Here is a 25,793-nt window from a genome sequence, read left to right on the forward strand (position 1 = left end):
TCAATCGGATTCAAGTCTGGGCTCTGGCTGGGCCACTCAAGGACATCCACAGAGTTGTCCTGAAGCCACTCCTTTGATATCTTGGCTGTGTGCTTAGGGTCGTGGTCCTGCTCCTTTACTTGGCTCAGTCGCACAGCCAAGCAGAAAAGAGTGTGCTGCATGCAATCTGGTAACGGTAACCAATAAATATCATGTCCATTTAGCTTTAACCCAGAACTTTGGTATAGATGTGTTAAACATTATGATGACACAGTGGCTAGTGTTTATACAGCGAATCTTCAGAGGCACAGGTCAGGGATGTTAAAAGGGGAATGGACGTTATTTACTTAACAGAACAGGAAAGACTAAACATATTTAGAAAAAACTAGCTGTGTAAACCCTGTAAAAAGCCCGGGCTCCTACAAACCATGGATTCTGGCACTTCAATCAATCAATCGTATCGGTTTTGCATTACCGGCTAAGTGAGGTTTTCTTTCATCTGCAGTTTTGTTTTGTCGATGTGCTCGCCTCCGTTGTCTGTCAGCAGCTAAGCAAATTTCTCCTCAGAGGTTTCGTTTCACTGATGTGCTCGCCTCGCTTGTGTATTAGCAACTAAGTGAGTTTTTCTCTGACTTGTTAATTTGGGGTCGCCTTGACGGCTCTTTGAGCTTCATGCTATAGCCTTGCACTTTCGGGCCAGACGGACAAACACACACACACTTCCACACGTAGACGTTTATATAGAAGACAAGACAATGGTCAAATTTGGATGTGTTTCTGGTCAGTTTCATAAAGGTTCATATATAAGCTTAGAATTTAATAACAAATGCTGGCTGGTCAAATGTGCAGTTGTTTCACACAAAAGAGACATGCTGTTTGTAACGCATATTTTAGAATAAGTAACTATATAACATACAGTACAGGCCAAAGGTTTGGACACACCTTCTCATTCAATGTGTTTTCTTTATTTTCGTGACCATTTACATTGGTAGATTCTCACTGAAGGCATTAAAACTATAAATGAACACATGTGGAGTTATGTACTTAACAAAAAAAGGTGAAATAACTGAAAACATGTTTTATATTCTAGTTTCTTCAAAATAGCCGCTCTTAGCTCTGATTACTTTTTTACTCTCTCTTGGCATTCTCTCGAACACCTGTGAAGTGAAAACCATTTCAGGTGACTACCTGTTGAAGCTCATCGAGAGAATGCCAAGAGTGTGCAAAGCAGTAATCAGAGCAAAGGGTGGCTATTTTGAAGAAACTAGAATATAAAACATGTTTTCAGTTATTTCACCTTTTTTTGTTAAGTACATAACTCCACATGTGTTCATTTATAGTTTTGATGCCTTCAGTGAGAATCTACCAATGTAAATGGTCACGAAAATAAAGAAAACACATTGAATGAGAAGGTGTGTCCAAACTTTTGGCCTGTACTGTATTTAGTTACTTATTTTGTAAGAAATTAATAATGTAATGAAGTTACTCTTAAAAGTCATATTACCCCATGTTGGTTAGCAGACACAGGCTTCATCCATACTTATTTTTGAATTCATTGCGGCGGCTGATGACGTTTAGTCTCTCTTTAATGCATTTGCCTTAACTGCATTTTGTTTGTGCATGTAGACACAGTCATCATTCCAGTGCCACGTGGGCCATGCCTGACACACATTTATTTACATGTGCATATTAATTTTGCTATTTTCTAAGCTCTAGGCCTTGCTTAGATGAAAGAACTGTGTAGTACTGTTTGGCACAATTTCTGCAAGCAGGTGGGCATTTGCAAGCATAAAGTCAGAAATGATGACATCACTTAAAAGACAACGGCCATTTTGGGGCACATGAATATAAAAAGTAATTTTCTCCAAACAATTCTCTGAACAAGTAAAAAAAAGCTCAGCATAAAGAGCTTTACAAATCTCAAGGGCGACAATCTACACATTTTGCTTGCTTCTTTTGACTTTAAGATGTGTGCTTTATCTTTTGGTCATTGTTAGAAAAGGAATTAAAAACAATTAAGGGAATCCGATTCTGTCCCATTGAACAGCCCTACTCCTGCCTTCTAAAAAATAATAGGTAAACAATGCATTATTTTGTAAGGGAAGAAATGCATGCTTCACAGACACTACAGGGATAAGTAATTGTGCATTCTTTCGGTTCTTTGAGGCTGGTGTTTTCATGATGGTCTGTTTAAACCATGTTGTGAGTTACTGCATCTCTTGGAGTTTGTCTGGATTAGAATTAACGTAACAAAATATTCTGAAACTCATATAACTGAATACAGGGTCACAGGGGCTGCTGTCTGTACTAGCAGTATTAAGTACAAGAACAACCCACCAACCTGCAATGGGTGCATCAGTCCACCTCAAGGCCCGCTGACATGCAAACACCCTCCACACAGTGCCAATTGAGAATCGCAACTTAATAACCTAACATGCATGTTTCTGGGGATGTGAGAGGATTGCTGGAGGAAATCCACAGATACATGGAGAGAAAGTTCAAATTGCACACAGACAGAGACTGGAGATGGGATTTAAATACTGGATCTGTCAGGCAGAAGCACTGAAGATTTTCAGTTAGCCCTGTGCAAACCAGACACCTTGGTTGTGCCTCAGAACCAAGCCATTGGGGGAGGCTAGCTGTATTGGGCTTGCTGAATACAAACTCATTTAACCAGTCAGCTAAACACATGTGCAGGTGTATCCCTTGTTGACAACGTTTTCTTACAATGAAGGAAAAAACATCAGAATAAGTTACTACAGTATATATAAATAGACATGAATACAAATTGAATGAAACTGTCACACACTGCATCAAAATTGCATTGTTTTGTATATAAACGTCTACACGTGGAAGTGTGTGTGTGTCTGTCTGTCCGGCCCAGAAGTGCGAGGCTACAGCATGAAGCTGAAGGAAAGCGACTCTGTCACCAAAGTGAGACCACCAAGGAAAGACAAACTCATTTAGCTGCTAATACACAAGCGATATGAGCACATCGGCAAAACGAAACCTCCTAGGAGAGAGAAACTCATTTAGCCACTGACAGACAATGAGGGTGAGCACGTCTGCATTTCAATTTTTCGTCTGATAATTTCAATAGTTTCTCAGAACCTGAGCTTTTTACAGCATGGCTTGCACAGCTAATTATTTCATAATTAATTATTGTAATACTCCAGGGTGCAGGAGACGGAGGAATGAAATTAGCCTCTTAACGTTGATTGTCGATGAGTGGCTCTAATAAGGACTACTGGCATTTTCATTGCGGTTTCTGCCCAATGCTCCGGTCTTCAGTAGCACCACGTGCTCCCAGCTGCTTGTCTCTTTGTACCTTCATTCACTCATCCCAGCTACACCTCATCTGAAGTCAGAGGCAACCTGTACGCCACACTATTCCTCCGGTTCTCTGAGTGCCGACCCAAGTCCAGGGTCAAAACTGAGGCTTGCCAGTGGCAAAACATCGAAGCCAATGGGTTTCAGCAGCCAGGAGACGCATCTAATCAAAGTGCTCCTCTAAGCGATGTGTCTGCGCCTTCATACCCAGCCCAACCCAAGCTCCTTTATACTTGACTTCTCCTGGTATCCTGGCCCTTCTCTGACAGTCCACTGCCACCTGAGGAGCACGACCCTCTGAGGTCCCAACACAGACTTTGTTACAGTATATAAAGGTAATGTGGCATTTTCAATATTTAAACCAACAGCTTCACGCAACTATAATTAAGTGAAAGACATTTAATCTTTAAATTGACAAGTAAGAAGAAAAAGTCTATTTAAAAAATGATAACAAGCAGTGATACTGCAACTATACATCACATTGACTTAACCAGGCAGTGGACATAACATACTGTCAGCAAAACTTTTTTTGCTTAAAAAATGTTCGGAGGAAGAAGACATCACTAAAGAAAACTAACGCTTACAGGTAATGTTTTGTTAGAGCTAGTAACAGAACAACGTTTCTGAAAAACCTTCTCCACACAGTCCGGTCCTGCACCTCCTGCCCAGTCAGATCCTTTTCCTTCAAATCTTTGGCTTCATTCACTTTCTCTTCCTCCGTACACTTTTAAAAATAAATGTGGCAGAGTGGTTCTTCAGAGTATTGCCATAGAGGAACCGTTTTTACTTCCCAAGAGATCCATTTACATGATGGTTCCAGAAAGAACCACTTATTTATTTAGATTCGTAACAGGCTCCATACAGTAAAAAAACATGAATGGATGGGAACAGATTTATGAAATACCAATGGTATCCTCTTGCTGCATACAATAACACACACAGATTTTCTTAATCTATTAGTGTCCTGCTAGGTAGCCTACCATACTTTAGAGGCTGTAGGTTTATTTCTGCCTGTTAGAAAGTTTTTCAAAGTACAAAGAGCCAGCTACATATGCAAAGAACCCTTCCCAGAATGAAATGGTGCTTGGTTAAGCCATAGATCTACGAGGAACCACACAACACAATGAAGAACCATAAAATGCCTTTAAAGAACCAGTATTTTTAAGAGTGTACTTCCATTCCCATCACTCTCTTCATCACATATTCATTATCTGTCCACATTCTCATACCAATAATAATCATAATTCATTACATTTATATAGTGCTTTTCAAGGTACTTAAAACGCTTTACATAGCGATTGGGGAGCCGCCACTAATGTAAAGCATCCATCTGGATGATGTGTGTCAGTACTGTCACCACACATTAGCTGTTAGGTGGTGAAGGGTTGATAGATAGCTAAATAAGAGACAAGGGAGGATTAGGGGGCCAGAATGACCAGGCAATGGTGGGAAATTTAGCCAGGACATCAGGTTACACCCTACTCTTTACAACAAATAGCCAGGGATCTTTAATGATTACAGAGAGTCAGGATCATATTATTATGTCTCCTCCGAACTACAGCATCATTTTTACAGCACAGTGTCCCCGTCACTGCACTGGGGCATTGAGACTCACAAACAGATCACAGGGTAAGCGCCCCCTACTGGCCTCACCAACACCACTTCCAGCAGCAACCCAAGCTTTTTCCTGGTTGGTCTCCCATCCAAGTACTGGCCAGGCCTGAATAAGCTCAGCTTCAGGTTGATGGCCTGTTCTGAAGTGCATATGTTATGGCTGCTGGCTAAACCACTTCAATCTACTTTCCTGTACTTTCTTAGATATCTATCCTGCTTTTGTTGTGCCTTCAATTGTCTCATTCCTTCTGCTGATCCTCTTTGTAACTCCACGCATCCTTGTCAACAATACCATTTCTGCCATATCCAATTTCGTCTCTTCTTCTGTTCCTTTTACTGCCCATGTCTCACCTCTATACACAACTGCTGGTCTCATCACTGTCTTACAACAGGACATTAAATCAAATTAGCTTTAAGCACCTTACTGGAGTGAAAAGATTTTATGTAGTAGTCATAGTGAACTTCCTACCTAATCTTAATATGGATGCAGTTCTTTGTTCAGAGCAAAACATCTGCACTCAATTCTGGATTTATAAGAATGGCTAACAAGGTCTTTCTCACAAAGAGACTGACCAGTTCTGTGGGCCGTATGATAAACATGAAGTGAGAGTTATATCTTCATATGATATTCATGACCTTTGAGCAGTAACTGAAAGAAGGCAGCAGATACAAATGGTTACTCCATAGGGCTACTGGGCTCACACTGTGACATGGTGAGCATCTTTATAATCTGTGATGATCACAGTGTTGAGCCACTGCTGAGATCAAAAGGAGTCCATTGAATTTTTGAGAGCTCCATTGTGCTTCCTGCATGGAGTATAGCAGGCACGGCCTACTGGTCTTGTTTTTCTGTTTTTCTGAAATCTCCTATGAAATCTTTGGGAGCAGATGAAGACTGTTTGGGGAGAAGAAAGTCTAGTCTAGCCTGCTAAGTTTGTTACACCCACAGCATTCATAGCATAAGGTGTTAATAGGGAATAAAACAAATGATATGTTTTTTCTAAACAAGGCCCTATACTTTTGTAGAGTTTGTGCGTTTCTTTGCCATAAAGAAATGTGTGGAAGGTGGGAGGATGCCAGCTGTGAGAGATACTTGAAGTCTAAGTCATGTACCATCCTTATAAAGATGTTGTGTGCTTAATGGCTTATGGATGTGACATGATGAAAGTCAGAAAGCAAAAGCAAGGGTTGGAACAGTCACCATAACCAAAACTGTAACCAGAAATAACCGTCAAGAAAAAATAATTAGAGGTCACTAAAACTCACACCCATAGTCAAGGTGTCCTCCGCATTGTCAGATGGGGAAGAGAAGCCGATGCTGATCTTGTAACCTGTTGCTGTGAAAACACCATACCCCACTTTTATTCAACCTAAGTAAAAATGCTCTAAAATGGGGGTGCCCATGAAAATGATGCAAAATAATTATTACCCTATTAAATAATACCCCGGGTGGCACAGTGGCGCAGTGGTAGCACTGCTGCCTCGCAGTTAGGAGGGTCCTCCCTGCGTGCCTTTTGCATGTTCTGTCTGCGTGGGTTTCTTCCCACAGTCCTAAGACATGAAGGTTAGGTGCATTGGTGATTCTAAATTATCCTTAGTGTGTGTGCGCGTGTGTGTGTGTGTGTCTTGTGGTGGGTTGGTGCCCTGCCCAGGATTGTTTCCTACCTTGTGCCCTGTGTTGGCTAGGATTGGCTCCAGCAGACCCCTGTGACCCTGTGTTCGGAGTCAGTGGGTTAGAAAATGGATGGATGGATGGATAATACCCCATCAGAAAACATCATGTCTAGGCAAAATAGAAGTGTGGGGAAAAGAAAATATGATATAAAACCATTCCATGCCAAATATCAAGGTAACAAATAAAGAAAATAATCAAAAATAGCAGATGATATGTCAAAAGAAAAATATCACAGCTGGCTATACTAGTTAGAAAGAACACCTCATCTATAAACTAGGTACTGATGAAGATAAAAATGGCAGGCCATTCAGGGGTGCGGGGAGAAGCTTTCAGCCTCATTGACCTGCAGGCATGTGCCACACCAGATTAAGCTCCATTTGACACGTCTGCTCCCTGACAGTAACAATTATGTGTACCTGTAAAATTGTATTCTACTAATTAGATGAAGCAGAATCGAGAATGGATGATTGGATGGAAGATTGATGCACAACTAAAATATTTTTGCTACTGTTCTCCTTTAAAAGGCACTATGTTGAAGCTGTTTTAGGATTTCAGTATACTAAAATAATGGATATCTTTTGTGCCGAGACTCAAAACAATGATAGGCAATCCACAATGATAAAGCAAGGTCATCTTATTAGGCACTGAAAATGAAATTAATGTTTGCCCAGTTGTTCCTTTATTGTTACTACACAGTCATCTCTGATATGTTCAGCAGGCGTTCAGAGGTTACAGTGACATACCGCAGCTAGTGTAGAAGCTGTTACTAAAAATAAATGCTTGTTGTCACTCTGACAAAGCCTCAAGGTCTTTAATTTTCTTTCCCAGTTAAACCAAGCTTACAGAGCACATATTTCATTTTAGCAAGGTGATCTGGAAAAGCCCTTCTATAAAGCGACCTGAAGAACTGGATAACTGCACCGTGACCAGGTCTCGGGGTAATATGGCTCATTCAGCAACTCCCTATGAAACAAGTGCTTTAAATGGAGGGAAGGATGGGCACACACGGAGGGGGATAAGCTCATCAACTCTTTATAGCTTTTTTGAGGGCACTGTTTGTTACGAGAATCATGCATTTTGATTATATTTAGACTTTGTGCAACCATTCATTTATTATTTGAAAATCATGTAGAAACACAGCACTAAAGACAGAAAAATAACACTGGTCAACAAGCATTTTGCTACTGGGATTCTTTCACCTGTTCTTGAACAAATTTCACTTGCTGACTGCAAATCTGAAAACTGTTTTCGTCTAGCATGTCCCATTTTTTAGTTATAATGTTCCAGGTTTTGTACAACTAGGGTGACTGGACAGTAAAGATGGATAGCCATTTCGATAAATACCAGTAATTCTACTAGGGATGCCACACGCTACTAACAGCTGCGAGTTGTTGACCTTGTCATTATTAATTTTATTTAAACATTATTCATTATTAATTAGCGGAAAAAATATTTGTTACTGATTACCAAGTCTTACATGACTCTTAAGCATAATGACACAACTCAGACTTGATGCTGCAGTAGGTAGTCGGTTTTACTGTTTCCTTAACATAACATTGCATTTCAGGACATTTTGTTCATTAGATTCACCATTACTTTGAAAATTTTGTCAAGGCGATGGACAGAAACGTTGATGCGTTTCAGCATTTAAGAAATAAGTTTGGTCTCAAGAAAGTGAAGCCAAAACTAAGGATGGTGTTTTTGTTGGTCCTGAAATCCATGAACTGATGCTTGACGATGAGTTCAAAAAGGAAATGAAGCCCACTGAATCAGCAGCATGGGCATTCGTGCCGGTTGTCCAGAATGTTCTTGGCAGTCACAGAGCAGAGAGTTATGCTGAGGTTGTGGAGAACGGCTGGTATCTTCTTCTGGTTTGTTTTCAGAATAAACACATCATAACAATTTTGGTGGGACAGAGTTCAAATTCCAGATATTGTCTTGATATATTGATATTCAAACATGTCAAAATGAGAATGATGTGTATCTCAAAAACCTGATGTGCTAGCTTAATTCCGATTTCATATATGAAATCAGTGTGAAAAACATAATAAAGAGAGAAGTTCCCAATAATAAATAAAAAATATTTTTTGTAGACCTGTGTAATAGAGTAGGTGATTTTTAGCTGAAATAGTGACAACTTGCATACATGGGCTTGTGGGTCTAATGATCCAAACCCAAACTGCTTCCAAAAAAAGTCCTTGTCTGCCTCTGGCTGCACATATTGATATTGCTCATCCACTACAGCCTTTTTTCTTTTTTAACTGTTTTACCAGCCTTATCACTAATTTCAGTTTAAGTTCAATGTGCTTTGCTAACTGAGCTGCTACACCATTAATGTGAAGCTTTCTAATAAATTAATTTTCCAAGGGGGTGTTAGATTCAATAAGTGTGGACGTGGAGGGTGCACAATACAAAATGAAGCAATACCACACTGCTCAAGCATTCGCTCCTGTCTGCTTCTTTTAGAAAGTGCATCAGCAGCTTTATACCTTTTTTTCGTGATGACATTATCTACATATATAAAAAAAAAATTCTAAGGCTATCCATTAGATGGCAGCACTGTAGTAGGTAGCTGAGATGCAGCAGCAGAGGTCACCAGCACACAGGCTCCATCTACAGTGGCTTTATGCTGAGGTAGTGGTTATCTCATACGTCACGCATCAACAGGCTCAATGACATACGAGTTAACTCATACCTCACATTCATAGTGTTAAGTAGTTCATGTTTCTCTAGGCTACTTAAAGACTCTAGGTTTGGCTAAGTTAGGATTCTTTATGTTCACTTAATAGTTTTAAGTATGTCAACTAGTCTTTGAGTAAAAACTTCTGTTGGTTAGTTTTGAAGATGTTCAGCATTATTTGAGAAAATGTATTTGTTTCTTTACTTCTTATTATATGCATCAATTTCTTGTTTAGTTCCCTTCAATTTCATTTATATTATTTTTGTCCATCAAGGCAAGATTGAGATCTGAGTTTAAGGGTATTAGAATAGCCTCTCTTGGGTGGTCCTGGGATCTCGTTATGCAGAGAATGGTTACAGAAAGACTACAGGAAATATTTGTTTTACTGTCCTTAGGTATACTTGTTTTCAGATCCTATCCAGGATTTTGTTGTTTTTAATTTGCTCATAGATGAAAAGTGTTAAACCAGTTCTGAAATTACCTATTTCTTGCTATCTGTCTACATCAAAAACATTTTTTAAAAAAGCAGATGAACAAGAAAAATTTTACTTGGTCCATCACAAGCTGAAGTAGTGGGAACAGAAAGAAGCAAGTGTGTAAAGCTGTAGACTACACGAGCCATTAATGTCACATTTTTTGAGGAACACCACAGCCAAGAGGGGGACAGCTCACTAATCCCAGACATTTTCAGGCAGAATCCAAGTTACAAAACGTTTTTAAATTATTCTATGAGTATGTTTTCTTAAAAAGGTTTCCAACATTTTATGAAAGATGTTAAAAAATGTTTAAATTGTTCTCAATTAATTCCCAGGAGATAACTACGTTAATAAAAACAGATTTGTTCTTATAGGACAGGTATCTCATCTGGAAACTCTTCAATCGTGTCACAGTTTTTATCAGAACTATTAAATCTTCATGGATATGCATCACCTTGTAAAACATGGTAACGTAAATGCAGTTTAACCATGAATGTGGTTTAAAAACAGGGTGCCAAGGAAACACATCCATCTGTCCATCATTTTCTAACTCATTTATGCAGTAGGCATCAGAGGTAACCTACAAAACTGAATCTCTAGTTGGTTGACCAGCAGCAGACAAAGAGTACAGATAAGAGAAGAATACGCCACATGGAACAAGGTCATCATAGTCCCTAAGGAGCCTGTTCATGGACCATTGCTTTTTCTGATTTATATTAATGACATTGATTCTGGTATAGTTAGCGAACTTGTCAGATTCACAGATGACACTAAAATTGGAGAGATGGCAGAAACACAGGAGGCAGCAAAAACAAATTCAAAATGACCTGGACAACCTTTAGAAATGGGCAAACACCTAGAAAATGCAGAAGATGCAGAAAAGTGCAAAGTGCTGCACATGGGCAAAAGGAACATCAATTATAATTACAAGATGGGAGACACTGTCCTAGAGGAAGCAACCTCTGAAAAGGATTTAGGAGTTTATGTTGTAGATTATATAATGGGTATGGCGGAAGTGCTGCAGATCTTGCTTCCGGAGCTGTCCAGGGGCCTCATGTATAAACGGTGCGTACGCACAGAAATATTGCGTAAGAACTTTTCCACGTTCAAATCGCGATGTATAAAACCCACACTTGGCGTAAAGCCACGCACTTTTCCACGGTACCTCATGCCTTGTCGTACGCAAGTTCTCCGCTCGGTTTTGCAAACTGGCGGCACCCAGCGTCAAAGCAGTGCTACTGTTCCTGTGTGATTACTCATTATTTTCATGACGCGGCTTTATAAATACACAGAAACTAACCGCATATTGTTTATTAGTGTAATGCATCTGATTGTAATTAACTCGTAACAATATAATGGTCCAGGGAACAGCCATAGTATTCCAAATACCATAACTGCTTTAGCGTTGTTACTCTCACTTCTTCTTCTTCTTCTTTCAGCTCCTCCCGTTAGGAGTTGCCACAGCGGATCATCTTTTTCCATATTGCTCTCACTGCACGACTCGGAGTATTTATATCACTGTATCTGAGTGTGAATCACAGCAGCAGCTGATCGGAAAGAGAATTATCGGTATACAGCTTTAAGGACACGCTACCTCAGCCACTGCAAAATGTTTTAAAGCCTTTCCTGTACGGACCTCGCGGTTCAGAAACAGTTTAATCCCAAGAACTTTAAATGCACTCAATCAATTGCTCCTTGTAGAACTGTTATAAGTACAATCACCTCACTGTAAACTTGCACTACAGTTATAATATTACACAACCTGGGCCACTTTATAAAGCGCGTGTTTACATATGATGACGATATCATTTTTAAGGTGAAATGCAGCAAAATATGTTTGTTAAATTATACACATAAAACTTTAACTTCATTTAAATAATCTATATTCTTCACTGGGAGTGTCGTGAAGGATAGAATAATTAAACATGTACTACGAAGATATTTCAATGTTCTTTAAACGTTTTGAAGAATCGGCGCTAAGCTTACAGATGGCTTAACGTCTATTACAGAGCTGATTGTGTGGCGATCGGTTACTTGGAGAAAGAAAAGCAAGGACTCTTGGGGCGGCCACGCCAATATATATTGAATATAAAACAGAAAGAGAAAATAACAACACAGCTAAAAACGCAGCGACAAATTGCGACAAAAGATAAATGCTTGTCATGAGCACGAGGCTCATGAAACACATGTTTAATAATGTGCTTTAGCTCCTATCATCATGAAAATGACATCACGTATACATCTCAGTATTTTAGTTATTCAGAGAGCTGTAATATCACAAATGTAATGGACTCTGTGTCCAGTTGGAGGAAGAGAGCCAGTTTAAGAAGCAAGTAGTGATTCACACACATAGAGCACATACGAGTAGAAGATCAAATACAAAACAAAGCATTTAACGTGCTACTTTAATTACGATGTAATTTTGAGAAACTGGTTAATTAAACGATTTTAAGATGAAGTTTATAATGTTCTACTAAATGACAAAATAAACTACGTGATTAAAGTGGAAAATTCGAGATTAAAGTTGACATTTCGTGCTTTTTCCCCACCGTGTGCCTTTTTTCTCTGTACCCTAATAAGCTTTCATATGACACTCAGACAGTGGGCTACAACTCTTCTTTTCACTGCAACTTTGATATGTGACTTCTTTTTTATTTCCGGCACTGTGCGATTTTGTGAATGTGAGCTTTCAAGTTTCTCCAACACGCTATGCCACTCGATCAACTTCCTTTTGTTGATTATACCACGGTTTATTTGAACAAATAGTATGTTTTTCCTTTGCCTCCACTTGGTATTCGCTGAAATTCTTATATTTTCCCCGTGCTTTTCCCATTGTCTTTTCACAGAAGGCTGCGCTTAAGGGCGATTTATATTGATTTGCATATTCAAATAGGCGTAATTCTGGGAGGATTTGAGGCGTTACATAATGCGCGTGCACGACCGTTAGTTTTCACGCTGATCGGGATTTATGTAGCGGAAGAACGTGGAAGTTGGAGTACGCACAGATTCCTGCATCTGGATTTTTCTGTGCGTAAGCACATTTCGGCTTTTGTGCTTACGCCATGTTATAGTGCGAGTTCTACGCACGCCGTTATACATGAGGCCCCTGGTAGGGCACAATCCCCAGCCATCCATCACAACCTGAAACATGAAACTGTAGAGTGTTTCTTCAGATATCCTGTTAGTACAGAATTTGTTTAAATATATTTGTAAATTAACACAAGCAGAGGGCCGATATGGATGACTGGGGTAAAAGACCTCATTTGTAGGCTCAGCTGTGTGAGCCATCCTACAAATAAAAGCCCAGCGGCAGGAAGAAATGGGAGAGAAACAGATGGTGTATAGTGTGTGCAATGGAGGAGGCCCTGGAGACTCCTTTAAGTATCTTTAGTAAGGGAGAAGGGTCAATTCAGAGACACTCCGATGCCTGTTTTTTAGTATAAGGGTCAAATAGTCTCAATGCAATGTTTTATTTTTTAATTATGACCGTAGTTCTCATCTGAAAAAAGAATTCACATGAAAATGGAGAAAAACTAATGTTTATGTTGTTGTCTTTTGGCTTGAAGCATAGAACAGACATGAAAGTCTGTTCACCTGTGTCATTGATTTTTGTCTCATGCTCACATAAATACATAGATATTAATTATAAAAATACATTTACAGTTATGGTACTTAATAACCTGATGTAACCTGATGCTGCACACATGCGTATCGTAAGGGTCTCAGTGTACTGGGGCAAACCCTGTATAACTAAAAAGTCGACTTGCCTGGTTTCTTCTAAAACTCCCTGTACACTTTCTCCTTCTGAGTCTTAACAAATATTCCCCTCGCTTTTCCACCTCCATGCCTTGTTTGATCTACCAATAGGAAGCACTCAAAATCACATATGGCATCTGCATTTAGGCATCCTTCAGTATTACTTCCTATAAAGCACTGAGGCCACCAGAGTCCTTAAAAACTGAATAGTTAGGTACCCTGACCAGTTGTTGTGCACATCAGGACCACAATACATCATTCCCCAGAGTCTCCACTGCTACCTAGGAGTTAGTATGCACACACCTGGGGTACAAGTATTTAAAAGGCAAATTTGAAGTTCTTATCCACCAAGAAAGCTATGGCTTGATCCTCCCTCCAACCGTTTGACGCATGGCCTCTCCTGCATTGTTCTTCTGGAGTTTAAGCTAAATGCTGTGGGGCTACCACCTCTACCACAGGCACAGGGTATCTTACTTCATTGGCATTAAATAGAGTCTCACCAGGTGCATGCCCTTCATTACCCAAGCCACTTACTGAAGGGGTCATTGCCCTTGCCACTCCAGAGACCTATTTGTATCCCCCTAAGCAAGTCAGTCTGTGATCACATACTGGCACCCAAAAGCCTTCTGTATGGACTGTGCCATGTCTTTGTCCGCATCTCCTACATGCATTGGCATGCAATATGTCTCTGTGCACTTCCACAGCCTCTGATGTTGGTTCAAGGCAAGAGTAATGCTTTGGCTGTATTACAGGAGGCCACTGTACCTAATAATATATATTTTTATATAGTGTCTTTCCCGTGTTATAGGTGCTTGCCTATATGCTCCAAAAGCATCTGCTCGTTTGTTCCTGATAACTTTAAATAGCTTTTATGACACTCGCTAATAATTTTAGCCGTTTCAGATTTTGACTGTCAGGCTTGTATTTTTGCCTACATCAAGCATTTCTTTTGACTGACTTTCTTCTGTGTTTTGACCATGTCTCCTCCGTGACATGTGGCGACGTTCATGGCTGGTGAGGCACTGACTCCTTCAGAGTCAGATTTACAAATATATGAACACAAACGAGTAGCTTATTCACTATTCAATTGGCAGCAAGCACATTGACTACTGGTTATGTTTCATATCTCATCAGTATCCTTTACACACACACACAGGTAAGGCGTGGAATGTTACACTTACAGAAGCGAGAAAACGCATTTGCTCTGCACCCTCCATGTGTTCTAAATTTGCCATTACAACTTCACAATTCATACTCATTCAATACAAGTGATAGAGTAGTATAGAGTGGTGTACAAAAAAAAATGATTTCAATTTTCGACCTTTATTGAAATATTAAGTTGTTTTTAAAAGCTTTTAATTCTGATGCTTTAATCAATTTTAATACAGACTGTTCAATGGAAGGATAACAAGAAAAAAAAAAGAATACATTTATTTAAGGTCAAAATTTAGTTTTTAAATATTGTATTGCTTTTCTCTTAGTCTGATCCCATATTTTAATAAAATTGAAAACCGTTTATGGTCTTACCTTTATTTTTAAATTAAGTCCATGCGCCTATCCTTCTCCGTCACTTTCTTGTAAATGTCCTCCTTATTTTACTTTAGTTTTAAATATCTCAGTCTTCCATTTTGGCAGTCAGACAAAACAAAAATAAAAATAGATGGACCGCTGCAGTGTATTTGACTTTCTGATATCGCTAACTTATTGGTGCCGAGAACCTCTGCACAGAAGAACAGCAGCAACAAGCACCTGTTGGGCTCACATCTGCCCCGTTCGGTGAGGCACAGTACTGTCTGCCTCTCCTTGTGCCTTTTTACTGCGGTTTTATGTCCAATCAGCAAGACTAAATATGTCACACACACTCATTAAAGATCTTAGCCAGACTGTGGAAAGTCAGGGTGTAGAATAAACACGTCTGCAAACATCATATTGGCAAAATACAGAGAGACAGCACCAGGCACGCACCAAATGCATGTATCAACCCAGTTTCTGAGGGAGATTGCAGTCCGAGATAAGGCTTGTCTCGTTGCCACCACACCTCGCTTTTCTCGTGTGTATTTGAACAGGAAACACGTCAATTAAGCAATTTAAGCTATAAAAATGATCAAAACTATTGGAATCACACAGAAAACAAATTTATAGCACAGACCAGTGGACACATTTATTTTATGTTATCATTATTAGTTTTTTTTTTTTTACTGTTCATGATAACAGGTGAGGCTCTGCCTCCCCTGACCGCCCGTCCCTGTGTCTCCTTATGTCCATCTCACTAATTTGATCCCTTTATAATGTTACCAGCAAGTCCTCTTAAGTACAGGGGAGTCCTCCATTATTAGCCAAGGTCTTGCTCCCTAAGTGCCGTAAGCTCCAAAGAGGAAGAAAAAGCGACATAAACAGAAAAACAAGCACATAGCAGTCACAGCAGCTCCACATCTTGAAGACCTCATGATTGGGATCACTGTGTTCTTATTTTTCATTTAGAGAGAAAAAAAAAAAAGTTAGAAAAATTCCAAAACATACAAAAGCAATTAAATGCCTGTTTCTGTCTAAAGGGAAATGTTTCACTGAATGTTTTTGTTCGGCAGTGTCCGTCTCAGCCTACTCTGATTAAGTTATGAGAATTTCTGCTGCAGGCAATTTCTGGTGCCTTGATGATCATGAAAAGGCTTTTATTTCTATTTGGTGTTTTGCTTGATGTACTTTTTGAACTCAGTCCTTTATCATTTCTATCTGCTCTCGTCATAGCTAATTCTGTTCTGAGATTTTATGAGATTTTCATGCACATCTTTTCCTTGTTGCACCAGCAGCCGGCTCCTCTTGGTGTATCTGGAAGCCAAACGCATAAATCTGAGTGCCTAAAAGGACGGGAGGCTCTGGGCATGGCTTTTGTCATTGCCAACTGCTGCAGACGGAGTATTTTCACACAGCCCATTTCTGACACTCTCAAAAGAAGTAAGACCTGCTTCGACACAGTTTGGGTTCTGTGTACCTTTCCATAATGCTCTAACTAATGCAGTTTATGATTTTATTATCTTAAGGGATAATCTTACAACATCAAAATTTAAAACAAACACCTAAATAACAGGAACTGTCACTCAAAAAGCAACTCCAACCCGATTTCAACTTATGACTCAAATGGTGTGAGATCATGAACCCTCTTGCGGGTCTCTATCTATGCAGCTATCATTTAATCTGCTTACCTAGTTTAGGGGACTGAGTACCAATCAAGGCAGCACTGGGCATAAGGCAAGAACCAACCCTGGACAGAGTGCCAGTCTCACAAAGCTTCTTTTTCTGGGTATGAAAGTCTTATAAACTAGTTGAGCAGAGCTGCCATGTCTAAATATTTTTATCTCACACGGTTTCATATAATTAATTGGCCTGAGATTTCTTAGAATGGAAGTGTGGCCCGTATTGTTGTGGATCCTGCTTGACACCTAGGACTGTTGTTCAAACTACCAGCTTCCCGCTGACTCTTGTTTGTAATTTTAGTTCCAAATAATCCACTTTGGTCCTCTGTACAGACCCAGCCCCAGTTTCAGATTTTTGGTAAGGAATAAAGACAAAATTGTGGGGAAAGGGAATGAGAAGGGTTCAGATAAACTGAGCAAATATCATAAGGGCAGCTTATGTGTATATATCATTTTATTCCACAATTGAAAAATACATTAAATACTCTAATATATGATTACTCGTTAAATACTTTATAACCTGAGAAATAAACAATAAATAATATATTAGCACATCCTAAACTGCAAGTGAAAATGATATCAAATTTCCAAAGAAGTGTTAAAAGGCTGCATGTCAAGACGAGCAAACTTGGCATTTGCTACTGTATTTATCTACAGAAGTATAATAAATCTGACAGACTATCTAGGACACTAATCATTATTCATAGTTTAACCAAAAGCACCTGATTATACAGTTGAGGAGAACATTCGCCAGTAAACACTGGCGTCAACTAAATTAGTTTTTCTGTATGCCATCTAAGGAGCTGTTCGCTCTAATCTAGTGCATGTTACAGAGCCTACAGTAATCTTTAACAAGTATACGCATTTTAATGAGAGACTTTATTATCCTGTCTCCTGAGCCCATGATAATCCTATGAAATGCTAAGACCCAGTCAATTTTGTAGGTTATTGCTCTGTAAAAAGTGCAGGAGTTCAGCATTATAACAGATATCCTTTAATTGAAAAGGTCAATGAAAAATAAAACAACAACCGAAAGCGACTTTCCCTGATGTCTTATGGAAGATTAATTCAGAGGTTAAATGGGATTTTAATGGCTGCAGGGGTGCTACTGAAGTCCTCTACAAGATAAATGAGATGTTTATTTCAAATCTTCATACACTTCCCTTCATTTTCTTTGACCTCTTCCATCCCAGATGCTTTCGTGTTGCTGGCCATAAACATCCAACTGTTAACAGGTGCACAAAGCAACGCACTTTTTACATTTGTCCACGAGAGGGCACTACAGCCACATGTTTATTTTACAAGCCTTCCGCTCCTCAGTCCTATTCCTCTACAGCACGTTTCTCACTCGCAGCAATGCATGGAGGATGACCTTCAGATCTAAAAGAAGGCCAAGTCCTACCCATTTTAAGCCATGTTTCACTAGCTTTTCAGCAATAAATACAAAAAGACTGATATGTGTATGTTTTAAATTACGGTTTGAATAGCAATGCAGTGGGATAGCACTGCTGCCTCAGGGATGTAGCATCCTGGGTTCAAATACCCTATTCGGTCTTTGTCTGCACAGTCTCCCCATGTCTGTGCTGAGATTCCTCCCAAATCCACAAAGACACGCACATTACCATAGGTTAATAAGCAGTTCTGAACTGGCCTGTGCGGGTGGATGCAATTAACTGGTGCCCCATGCTGGGGTATATCCTGCCTTGTGACAAATGCTGTTAATATGGCCCTGAATAGAAATAAGCAGGTTTAGGAACGAAAAAAATTTATAAATCGGTACAGTGGTGCAGTGATTAGTGCTGCTGCCTCCCAGATCTAGGAGAAAGAGTTCACATCCAGGTGTTCGGAGCTTACATTGACATTCTTCTCTCATCCCAAAGACTTCCACGTTTGGTTAACCGGCAGCTCTGAATTGGATAAGCAGGTACAGAAAATGGACAAAGGAATGATTCTCCGTTTTATATTGTGGATTGCTTGGTGAAAGTCCCATTTTTTGCATATAGTATATACATGTGTTAATATAGCGTTTGTGCCTTTGTTTAACAATTACATTAGAAATATGTTCAATCAGACTTATTTATTTAGTGCCTTTTGACACAGACAGTATTTCATAACATATTTGCCTCACAGCTGAAAACAAACAGTCCAAACAGGCCATTTTAAGAGAGCAAAGAAAAAACAGGAGGAAATAACAAAGAGGCAAACAAAAGTAAAAGAATAACTGTTTTAGAAATGACAGGACAGATAAAAGGTCAGCCAGTCTTCAGGCTGTTTATGAACACTGAAGCAGACACAGTGAGACACAAACAAAACATTCAGAGGGCTGCCCTATGAGTCAGTAAATGAGATTTGAACCTGACAAGAAAAGGCCAGTTATTTTTATATTTTAAATCAAGGTCTTTAATTTCAAAGATTCTCTCGTGAAAACTATAGACTTGTATAGAACTGCACTGAAATAAATATTCAAGTTTAACACACATTTTCAAGTTCACAAGAAAGTATTGGACACATCTGGACAGAACTTACAATACAACAAATGTAGTGTAAAGAGTATCTTTTCATTATTATATTGTTTTCACATGCAACTATACACTTTAACGGCCCAGATAGCTAGCTTTTTGCACAGTTTTGTATGTTTCTGATTTTTATGTTTCACTTAAGGAAAGATTTTTTTACGCCATCATAAAAGATGACAAATACAGAAAATGGAAAAACTGCAGCATCTCTCCTGTTGGTCTTGCCCTGAACCCCTGCACACTTTCACAGAACAGATCTGCTCCCAGTTTCCAATATTTTCCTTTGACAACATTTCATGTAAAAAAATGAAGTGAAACCACTTGCAAAGAAATATGACACAAAATGACATTCAAATGTTGCCTGTGGCATTAAACAAAGAACAGTATTAGTGTTGGCTACAATAACCAAAGCGCAGTAACAGACAGCTCTGCCACTAAAGGCTACCTTTTCCTTACAGATAAAGTATTTGTCCATTGTGCAATGGGGGTCAGCCGATCTGCCACTCTGGTGCTGGCTTTCCTCATGATCTGCGAGAACATGACCCTGGTGGATGCCATCAAGACGGTGAGTGAACACAGGAATATCTCTCCCAACAGCGGATTTCTCGATCAACTGCGAGAACTGGACATGCGCTTAAACGAACGAAGATAATGACTGAGCTCCTCTTTAACGCTTGTCTACAGTGTGTAATATGAGGGCGGTCTTTGCCTAAAATGTTTATGTTTGTATTTGTAATGATGGGCCGAGTATCACCAAAGCCTCCCGACTCACAATAAAGGCTGCTAACCACTTAATGCACAATTATTCAGCCTGTCTGTTCATATTTTTTTTGTGTTCCAAAAGCTGTACTCCATAATGAGTAAACTAATGCTAAGTGGCCATCTAGTCTGCAAGTACAATATGATGGATTTATTTCTTTTTTTCGTTTTTTTTTTTTTTGGCGGAATTGGGCTTTAATATCAATGGCACATTAAGGTGGCTGTAGCAAATTATGGCATAAAAGCGAGTGAAGCCATTCAGTTCATTCAACCCGTTTGGTCGGCTAACTGCCAACTTTTCATGATTCCGCACACTCGAGTGACTATTCGGGCGTCGGACTGCGAAGGGTTGCTTCTTCGCAGCAATCTTCCGATCCCGTCACGATCTCCCCGCAGAGGCTTTTTGTCACCGTCTGTCTGGACAGATCGGGACCACAGTACCAGTATAACCCGCGAGTTATCTTCACTGGGCACTGAAAACGTAAACTTGGGTTCTCACTCCACCACCCGAGTGATTAATAGGGCTTGTGACTGCGAGGGTGTTTTTTTTTTTTCTTCGCAGCACTTCGGTTCCTCTACACATAAAAGTAAATCTTTATAAACCTTTAAAAATATAATATTCTGTAGATCATGAAATAACGCGCACTCGGGGTTCGTGCATTAAGGCAACTACATGTAATATAAAAATCAGTCAATATTTAATGGAAAAATAGTTATTCAAAGCCCAAAGGGTGGAAAACTACCCGCATTTCTCACAAGTTCGCAGCACACAGCCCGTTTGACAGACGCCCGTCACTGAAGTGCGCGCTACTCAAAAGCGCTCAACTCAAACAGCACGGGCCCGTCCATTGGCTCGTTGTTAGCTCCGCCCTTTTCTTTAGAATTACGCCCCCTCACTTACCTGCACATATATATGTATGCGCGCACTGACATGAAGTTCTTAAAATAAACTAGTAGACGCAAGTGTAATGGGAGTAGCGCATGTTAAAAGGCACACTACGGATCAGGGACTTTACAGTCAAATCTAAACTCCACAATACTCCATCACCCTTTAACTTCTGTAGCCTACAATCTTTTCCCAATTGACGTTAAAACGTTTCAGAGACACGCTCAATAATCAATAGAAGAACGGCTCTAATCGTTTCCATTTTCAGAAGCTCCCACAGACCCACCTCTGACTAACAAGGCTAGAGCAGGCAGCGGCGCAGCCCCCGTCCAGCTAATGAGGCATGCATTTACATCTCTGATAAACGTTCCATTTATCTGCTAGCCGCCCCTGTTTGGTTGACGTCCAAGGATAAGCCGACAAATGAGATCCTCATGGAGAAATCGTACGGCAAATTAGGCTCGTACAGCAGTGCACTGGAATAAATATTCACGTTTAACACACATTTTCACAGCTCATAGTAAAGTATTGGACGCATCTGTATAGAAATTATAATAAGCGGGCTGAAATACAAATTATTCAGGTTTTTTTAGAGTGTGACTGCTACACTTTTTTTTTTTTCCTATTTGCTCAGTTTGTTAACTGCATATAACCAGGACTAATTCAGATGAAACATCATTTTCCTGGTTCTCATTAAACTGGGGCAGCAGCATGCCATAAGCTGCCATACAATGGGGTTAATGATAACTGTATATTTTAATGTGTGGCGCAAGCAAATTGACTACTTGACTGGTTATTTTCAAGGAAACAGTAAGAAAGAAAGGGTGGATTTCGGAATTAAGGCATTTTCAACTCAGTTTGAAATCTATCCCAAAACAAAAGTAACAGATGTGTATACAATTTACTAGGGCTACTTTATTCAGTTTCTATCATACTGTGTTCTGCCACATAAAAGAAATCAAGCTTTTGTGGGCTGAGCACCTAAGCAGACTGTCGGGGGGTTCAGACGTGCTCAAATGTTAAAACTCTTCCAGCTTTATTCTCAAAAGCTCTCCCTCCAGAAGCGCAACAATACAAGTAAATTATTGCACTATTCTATTGAAAGGCTTTCTTTTATCAGGCCTGCTAAACAAATTACTGTAAATCTTTTTTTCTAGTCTGTTTAGCCAAAAAACATGTCATCTCAAGTCAAACTAAATTATTTAGCTGTCACCACAGTGAAATGTTTAATGAACATTTTTTTTATATAATTACATCCTCTGCTTTACAAAAGCAGGCAGTTTTTATTTCCATGATTCTGTGGCAGCATGATACATTGAAATAATGGAGAAACTCTACAGGTTTTAATTAACACAAATAAAATGTACATTCAATTTGTTGAAATAAATATTATTAAAAGCATGTTTGTTCCACTTTGAATGTAGATGTCAATCTTGCATTTATTCCATACACATTTTCTGATACGCTCTCAATTAAACTTTGTTTATGTTCTGAAAGGTGACATACAAGTAGTAAAAATGAATCATATTACAGTAGCGTTTCAAAATTAAATTAATATACTGCAATGCGAATGCGTTGGTGGGCTTTGTTCAGGGTTCATTCCTGCTTTATACCCTGGATTTCAAGATATGCTTCAGTCGCTTATTACTCTATACATTTCTTCTTCGGTTTAAATAAAGCATATTTTAAAAGTGGGATAGTATACGATTACCATAGTATTTGTTTGGTCTGTAGAACTATAGATATTGACAAGAGAATACAATACACAGCCAAAAGTATATGGACACCCCACCAAGTTACTGAGTTTGGATGTTTCAGCTGCACCAGGTGTACAGTCATGGCCGAAATTATCAGCACCCCTGGAATTTCCCCAGAAAATGCACAATTTCTCCCAGAAAATTGTAGCAATTACAAACATTTTGGTATACGCATATTTATTTTCTTTATGTGCATTGGAACAACACAAAAAACAGAGAAAAAAAGCCAAATCTGACATCATGTCACACAGAACTCCAAAAATGGGCCGGACAAAATTATTGGCACCTTTTCAAAATTGTGGGTAAATCGTTTTATTTCAAGCATATGATGCTCGTTTGAATTCACCTGTGGCAAGAAACAGGTGCTGGCAATATAGCAATCACACCTGAAGCCGTTAAAATGGAGAAAAGTTGACTCAACCTTTCTGTTGTGTGTCTGAGTGTGCCACATTAAGCATGGAGAACAGAATGAAGAGCAGAGAATTGTCTGAGGACTTGAGAACAAAATGCGTGGAAAAATATCAACAATCTCAAGACTACAAGTCCATCTCCAGAGATCTTCATGTTCCTTTGTCCACTGTGCGCAACATAATCAAGAAGTTCACAACACATGGCACTGTAGCTAATCTCCCTGGACATGGACAGAAGAGAAAAATTGATAAAAGACTGCAACGAAGGATAGTCCGAATGGTGGATAAACAGCCCCAATCAACTTCAAAACATATTCAAGCTGTTCTGCAGACTCAGGGTGCAACAGTGTCAGCTCGAACTATCCGTCGACATCTGAACGAATTGAAACGCTATGGCAGGACAGCCAGGAGGATCCCACTGCTGACACAGAAACATAAAAAAGCCAGACTGGAGTTTGCCAAAATGTACCTGAGGAAGCCAAAATCCTTCTGGGCAAACATCTTGTGGACAGATGAGACCAAGGTAGAGCGTTTTGGTAAAGCTCATCATTCTACTGTTTACAGAAAACGAAATGAGGCCTACGAAGAAAAGAGCACAGTACCTACAGTCAAACATGGCGAAGGTTCTAAGATGTTTTGGGGATGTTTTGCTGCCTCTGGCACTGGATGGCTTGACTGTGTGCAAGACATCATGAAATCTGAAGACTACCAAAAGATATTGGGGCACAATGTAGGGCCCAGTGTCAGAAAGCTGGGTCTGCGTCAGGGGTCCAGCAGGACGATGACCCCAAACATACCTCTAAAAGCACCCAGAAATGGTTGAAGACAAAGCGCTGGAGAGTTCTGAAGTGGCCAGCAATGAGTCTGGATCTAAATGCGATTGAACACTTATGGAGAGATCTCAAAATTGCTGTTGGGAAAAGGCGCCCTTCAAATCTGAGAGACCTTGAGTAATTTGCAAAAGAAAAGTGGTCGGAAATTCCAGTTGAGAGGTGTAACAAGCTTGTTGATTGTTATAGGAAGCGCTTGATTTCAGTTATTTTTTTCCAAAGGGCGTGCAACCAAATATTAACTTGAGGATGTCAATAATTTTGTCCAGCCCGGTTTTTGAGTTTTTGTGAAATAATGTCAGATTTGGCTTTTTTTCTCTGTTTTATTGTGTTGTTCCATTGCACATAAAGGAATTAAACATGTGTATACTAAAACATTTGTAACTGCAACAATTTTCTGGGAGATATGGTGTATTTTCTGGGAAAATTCCAGGGGTGCCGATAATTTCGGCCATGACTGTATAAAAACCCGAGTACACCGTCATCCAATCACCACCAACAAGCATTGAGAACAGTAGAAAGAGCTCAGTAACATTCAACATGGCACATTTTCCCACAAGTCAGTATGGGAAATGTTGCTCTGGTCAACTGTAAGTGCTATTATCATGACAAGGAAGCATCTAGTAGCAACAACAGTTCAGCCACAATGTGGTAGACCACGAAAACTCACAGAGCTGGGCCACCAAGTGCTGAAGTGCATTATGTGTAAAAATCACCTAACCTCTGTTTAACTGAGCTCCAAGCTGCCATTAGAAGCAACTTCAGCCCAGGAACTGTGTCGGGGGCTTCATTAAATGGGTTTCCATGGACTATGGAGCAGTGGAAGTGTGTTGTATTGAGTGAAGAATCACACTTTATTCTCTTGCACCCTGATGGACAAATCTAGGTTTGGTGGGTGCCAGGAGAATGCTACCTTCAGGACTTGCACATTGCCTACTGTAAAGTATGGTTTCAGGGTTTGGGCCAGACCTCTTGGTTCCAAGGTACTGTTGGTGCAGCAGCATACAACAACATTTTAGACAATTGTGTCCTTCCAGCTTTGTGGTACCAGTTTGGTGAAGGTCCTCTTCTGTTCCAGCATGACTGTGCAGCTGTGCACAAAGCCAGGTCTATAACAGCATGGTTTGATGAGTTTGGTGCGGAGGAACTCGAGTGGCCTGCGCAAAGCCCTAATCTCAACCCTGCTGAAACACCTTTGGGATGAATTGGAATGCAGATTGTGAGCCAGATCTTAACATTCAACCTCAGCACCTGGCTTCACAAATTCCCAGAAAGATGCACTCCAAAATCTTCTGGAAAGTCTACCCCAGAAGATTGAAGGCAGTTAATGCCACAGTTTACAACTCCATATTAATGCTTATAGTTTTGGAATGGGATAACTAACAAGTTCATGTAGGTGTGATGGTCAGGTGTCCAAAAATGTTTGGCTATATGTTGTATATTGACACTGATAATGACCACCAACACATTACCCTCTGGTTCAACTAGTGAAATTTACCAGCATCTCTCGTGCCTGCTATGTTACTGTGACATCAACCCTTGGAGATCTGTTCGGTGAAAGCCTGCAGATTTGCAGTTTGCAGAGGTTCCTCTAAGCCACTCCCTTACAAAGACCAATCCTACAATTTCTGACATCTCTTTAGGTGAGCAGAGAATCCAGTAAACCAGAGTTAATCAAAATTGAAGCTTTGTACTGATGGTGAGCCTTAAATGGGTATAATGGAGTTCAAGGACAACTTTAATGTTTGATTTGAGAAAAGACTCTGGCAGAGGTATTGGCAACCTAATAGAATCCATTAATAGATGGGAGGATAAGAAAAGAAAGCTGCTGTAAACTTTTCAAGAGGTAATGAAGTTTCTTTAATCTTATAAAATAAAATAGCAATTAAAATGGCCAATATTGGTATCTTCTGGGGAAGCACAGTAGGAGTGAG

At 39.7% G+C, this 25,793-nt stretch overlaps 2 protein-coding genes across 2 annotated transcripts in view; both read left to right on the forward strand.

The window, feature by feature from the left end:
• LOC120514549 overlaps positions 1-20,022 on the forward strand; it is a 107,827-nt gene extending 87,805 nt beyond the window's left edge. The window contains exon 10 of the mRNA XM_039735023.1: positions 19,676-20,022. Within this exon, the coding sequence (XP_039590957.1) occupies positions 19,676-19,869 (194 nt within the window). The 3' untranslated portion in view covers positions 19,870-20,022. The remainder of the gene's footprint in view (positions 1-19,675) is intronic.
• dusp13a (dual specificity phosphatase 13a) overlaps positions 1-25,793 on the forward strand; it is a 91,398-nt gene that overhangs the window by 8,730 nt on the left and 56,875 nt on the right. The gene's annotated exons all lie outside the window — the stretch shown is intronic.

The sequence above is a fragment of the Polypterus senegalus genome, chromosome 1 (genome assembly GCF_016835505.1).
Source record: "Polypterus senegalus isolate Bchr_013 chromosome 1, ASM1683550v1, whole genome shotgun sequence".
Lineage (NCBI taxonomy): Eukaryota > Metazoa > Chordata > Cladistia > Polypteriformes > Polypteridae > Polypterus > Polypterus senegalus.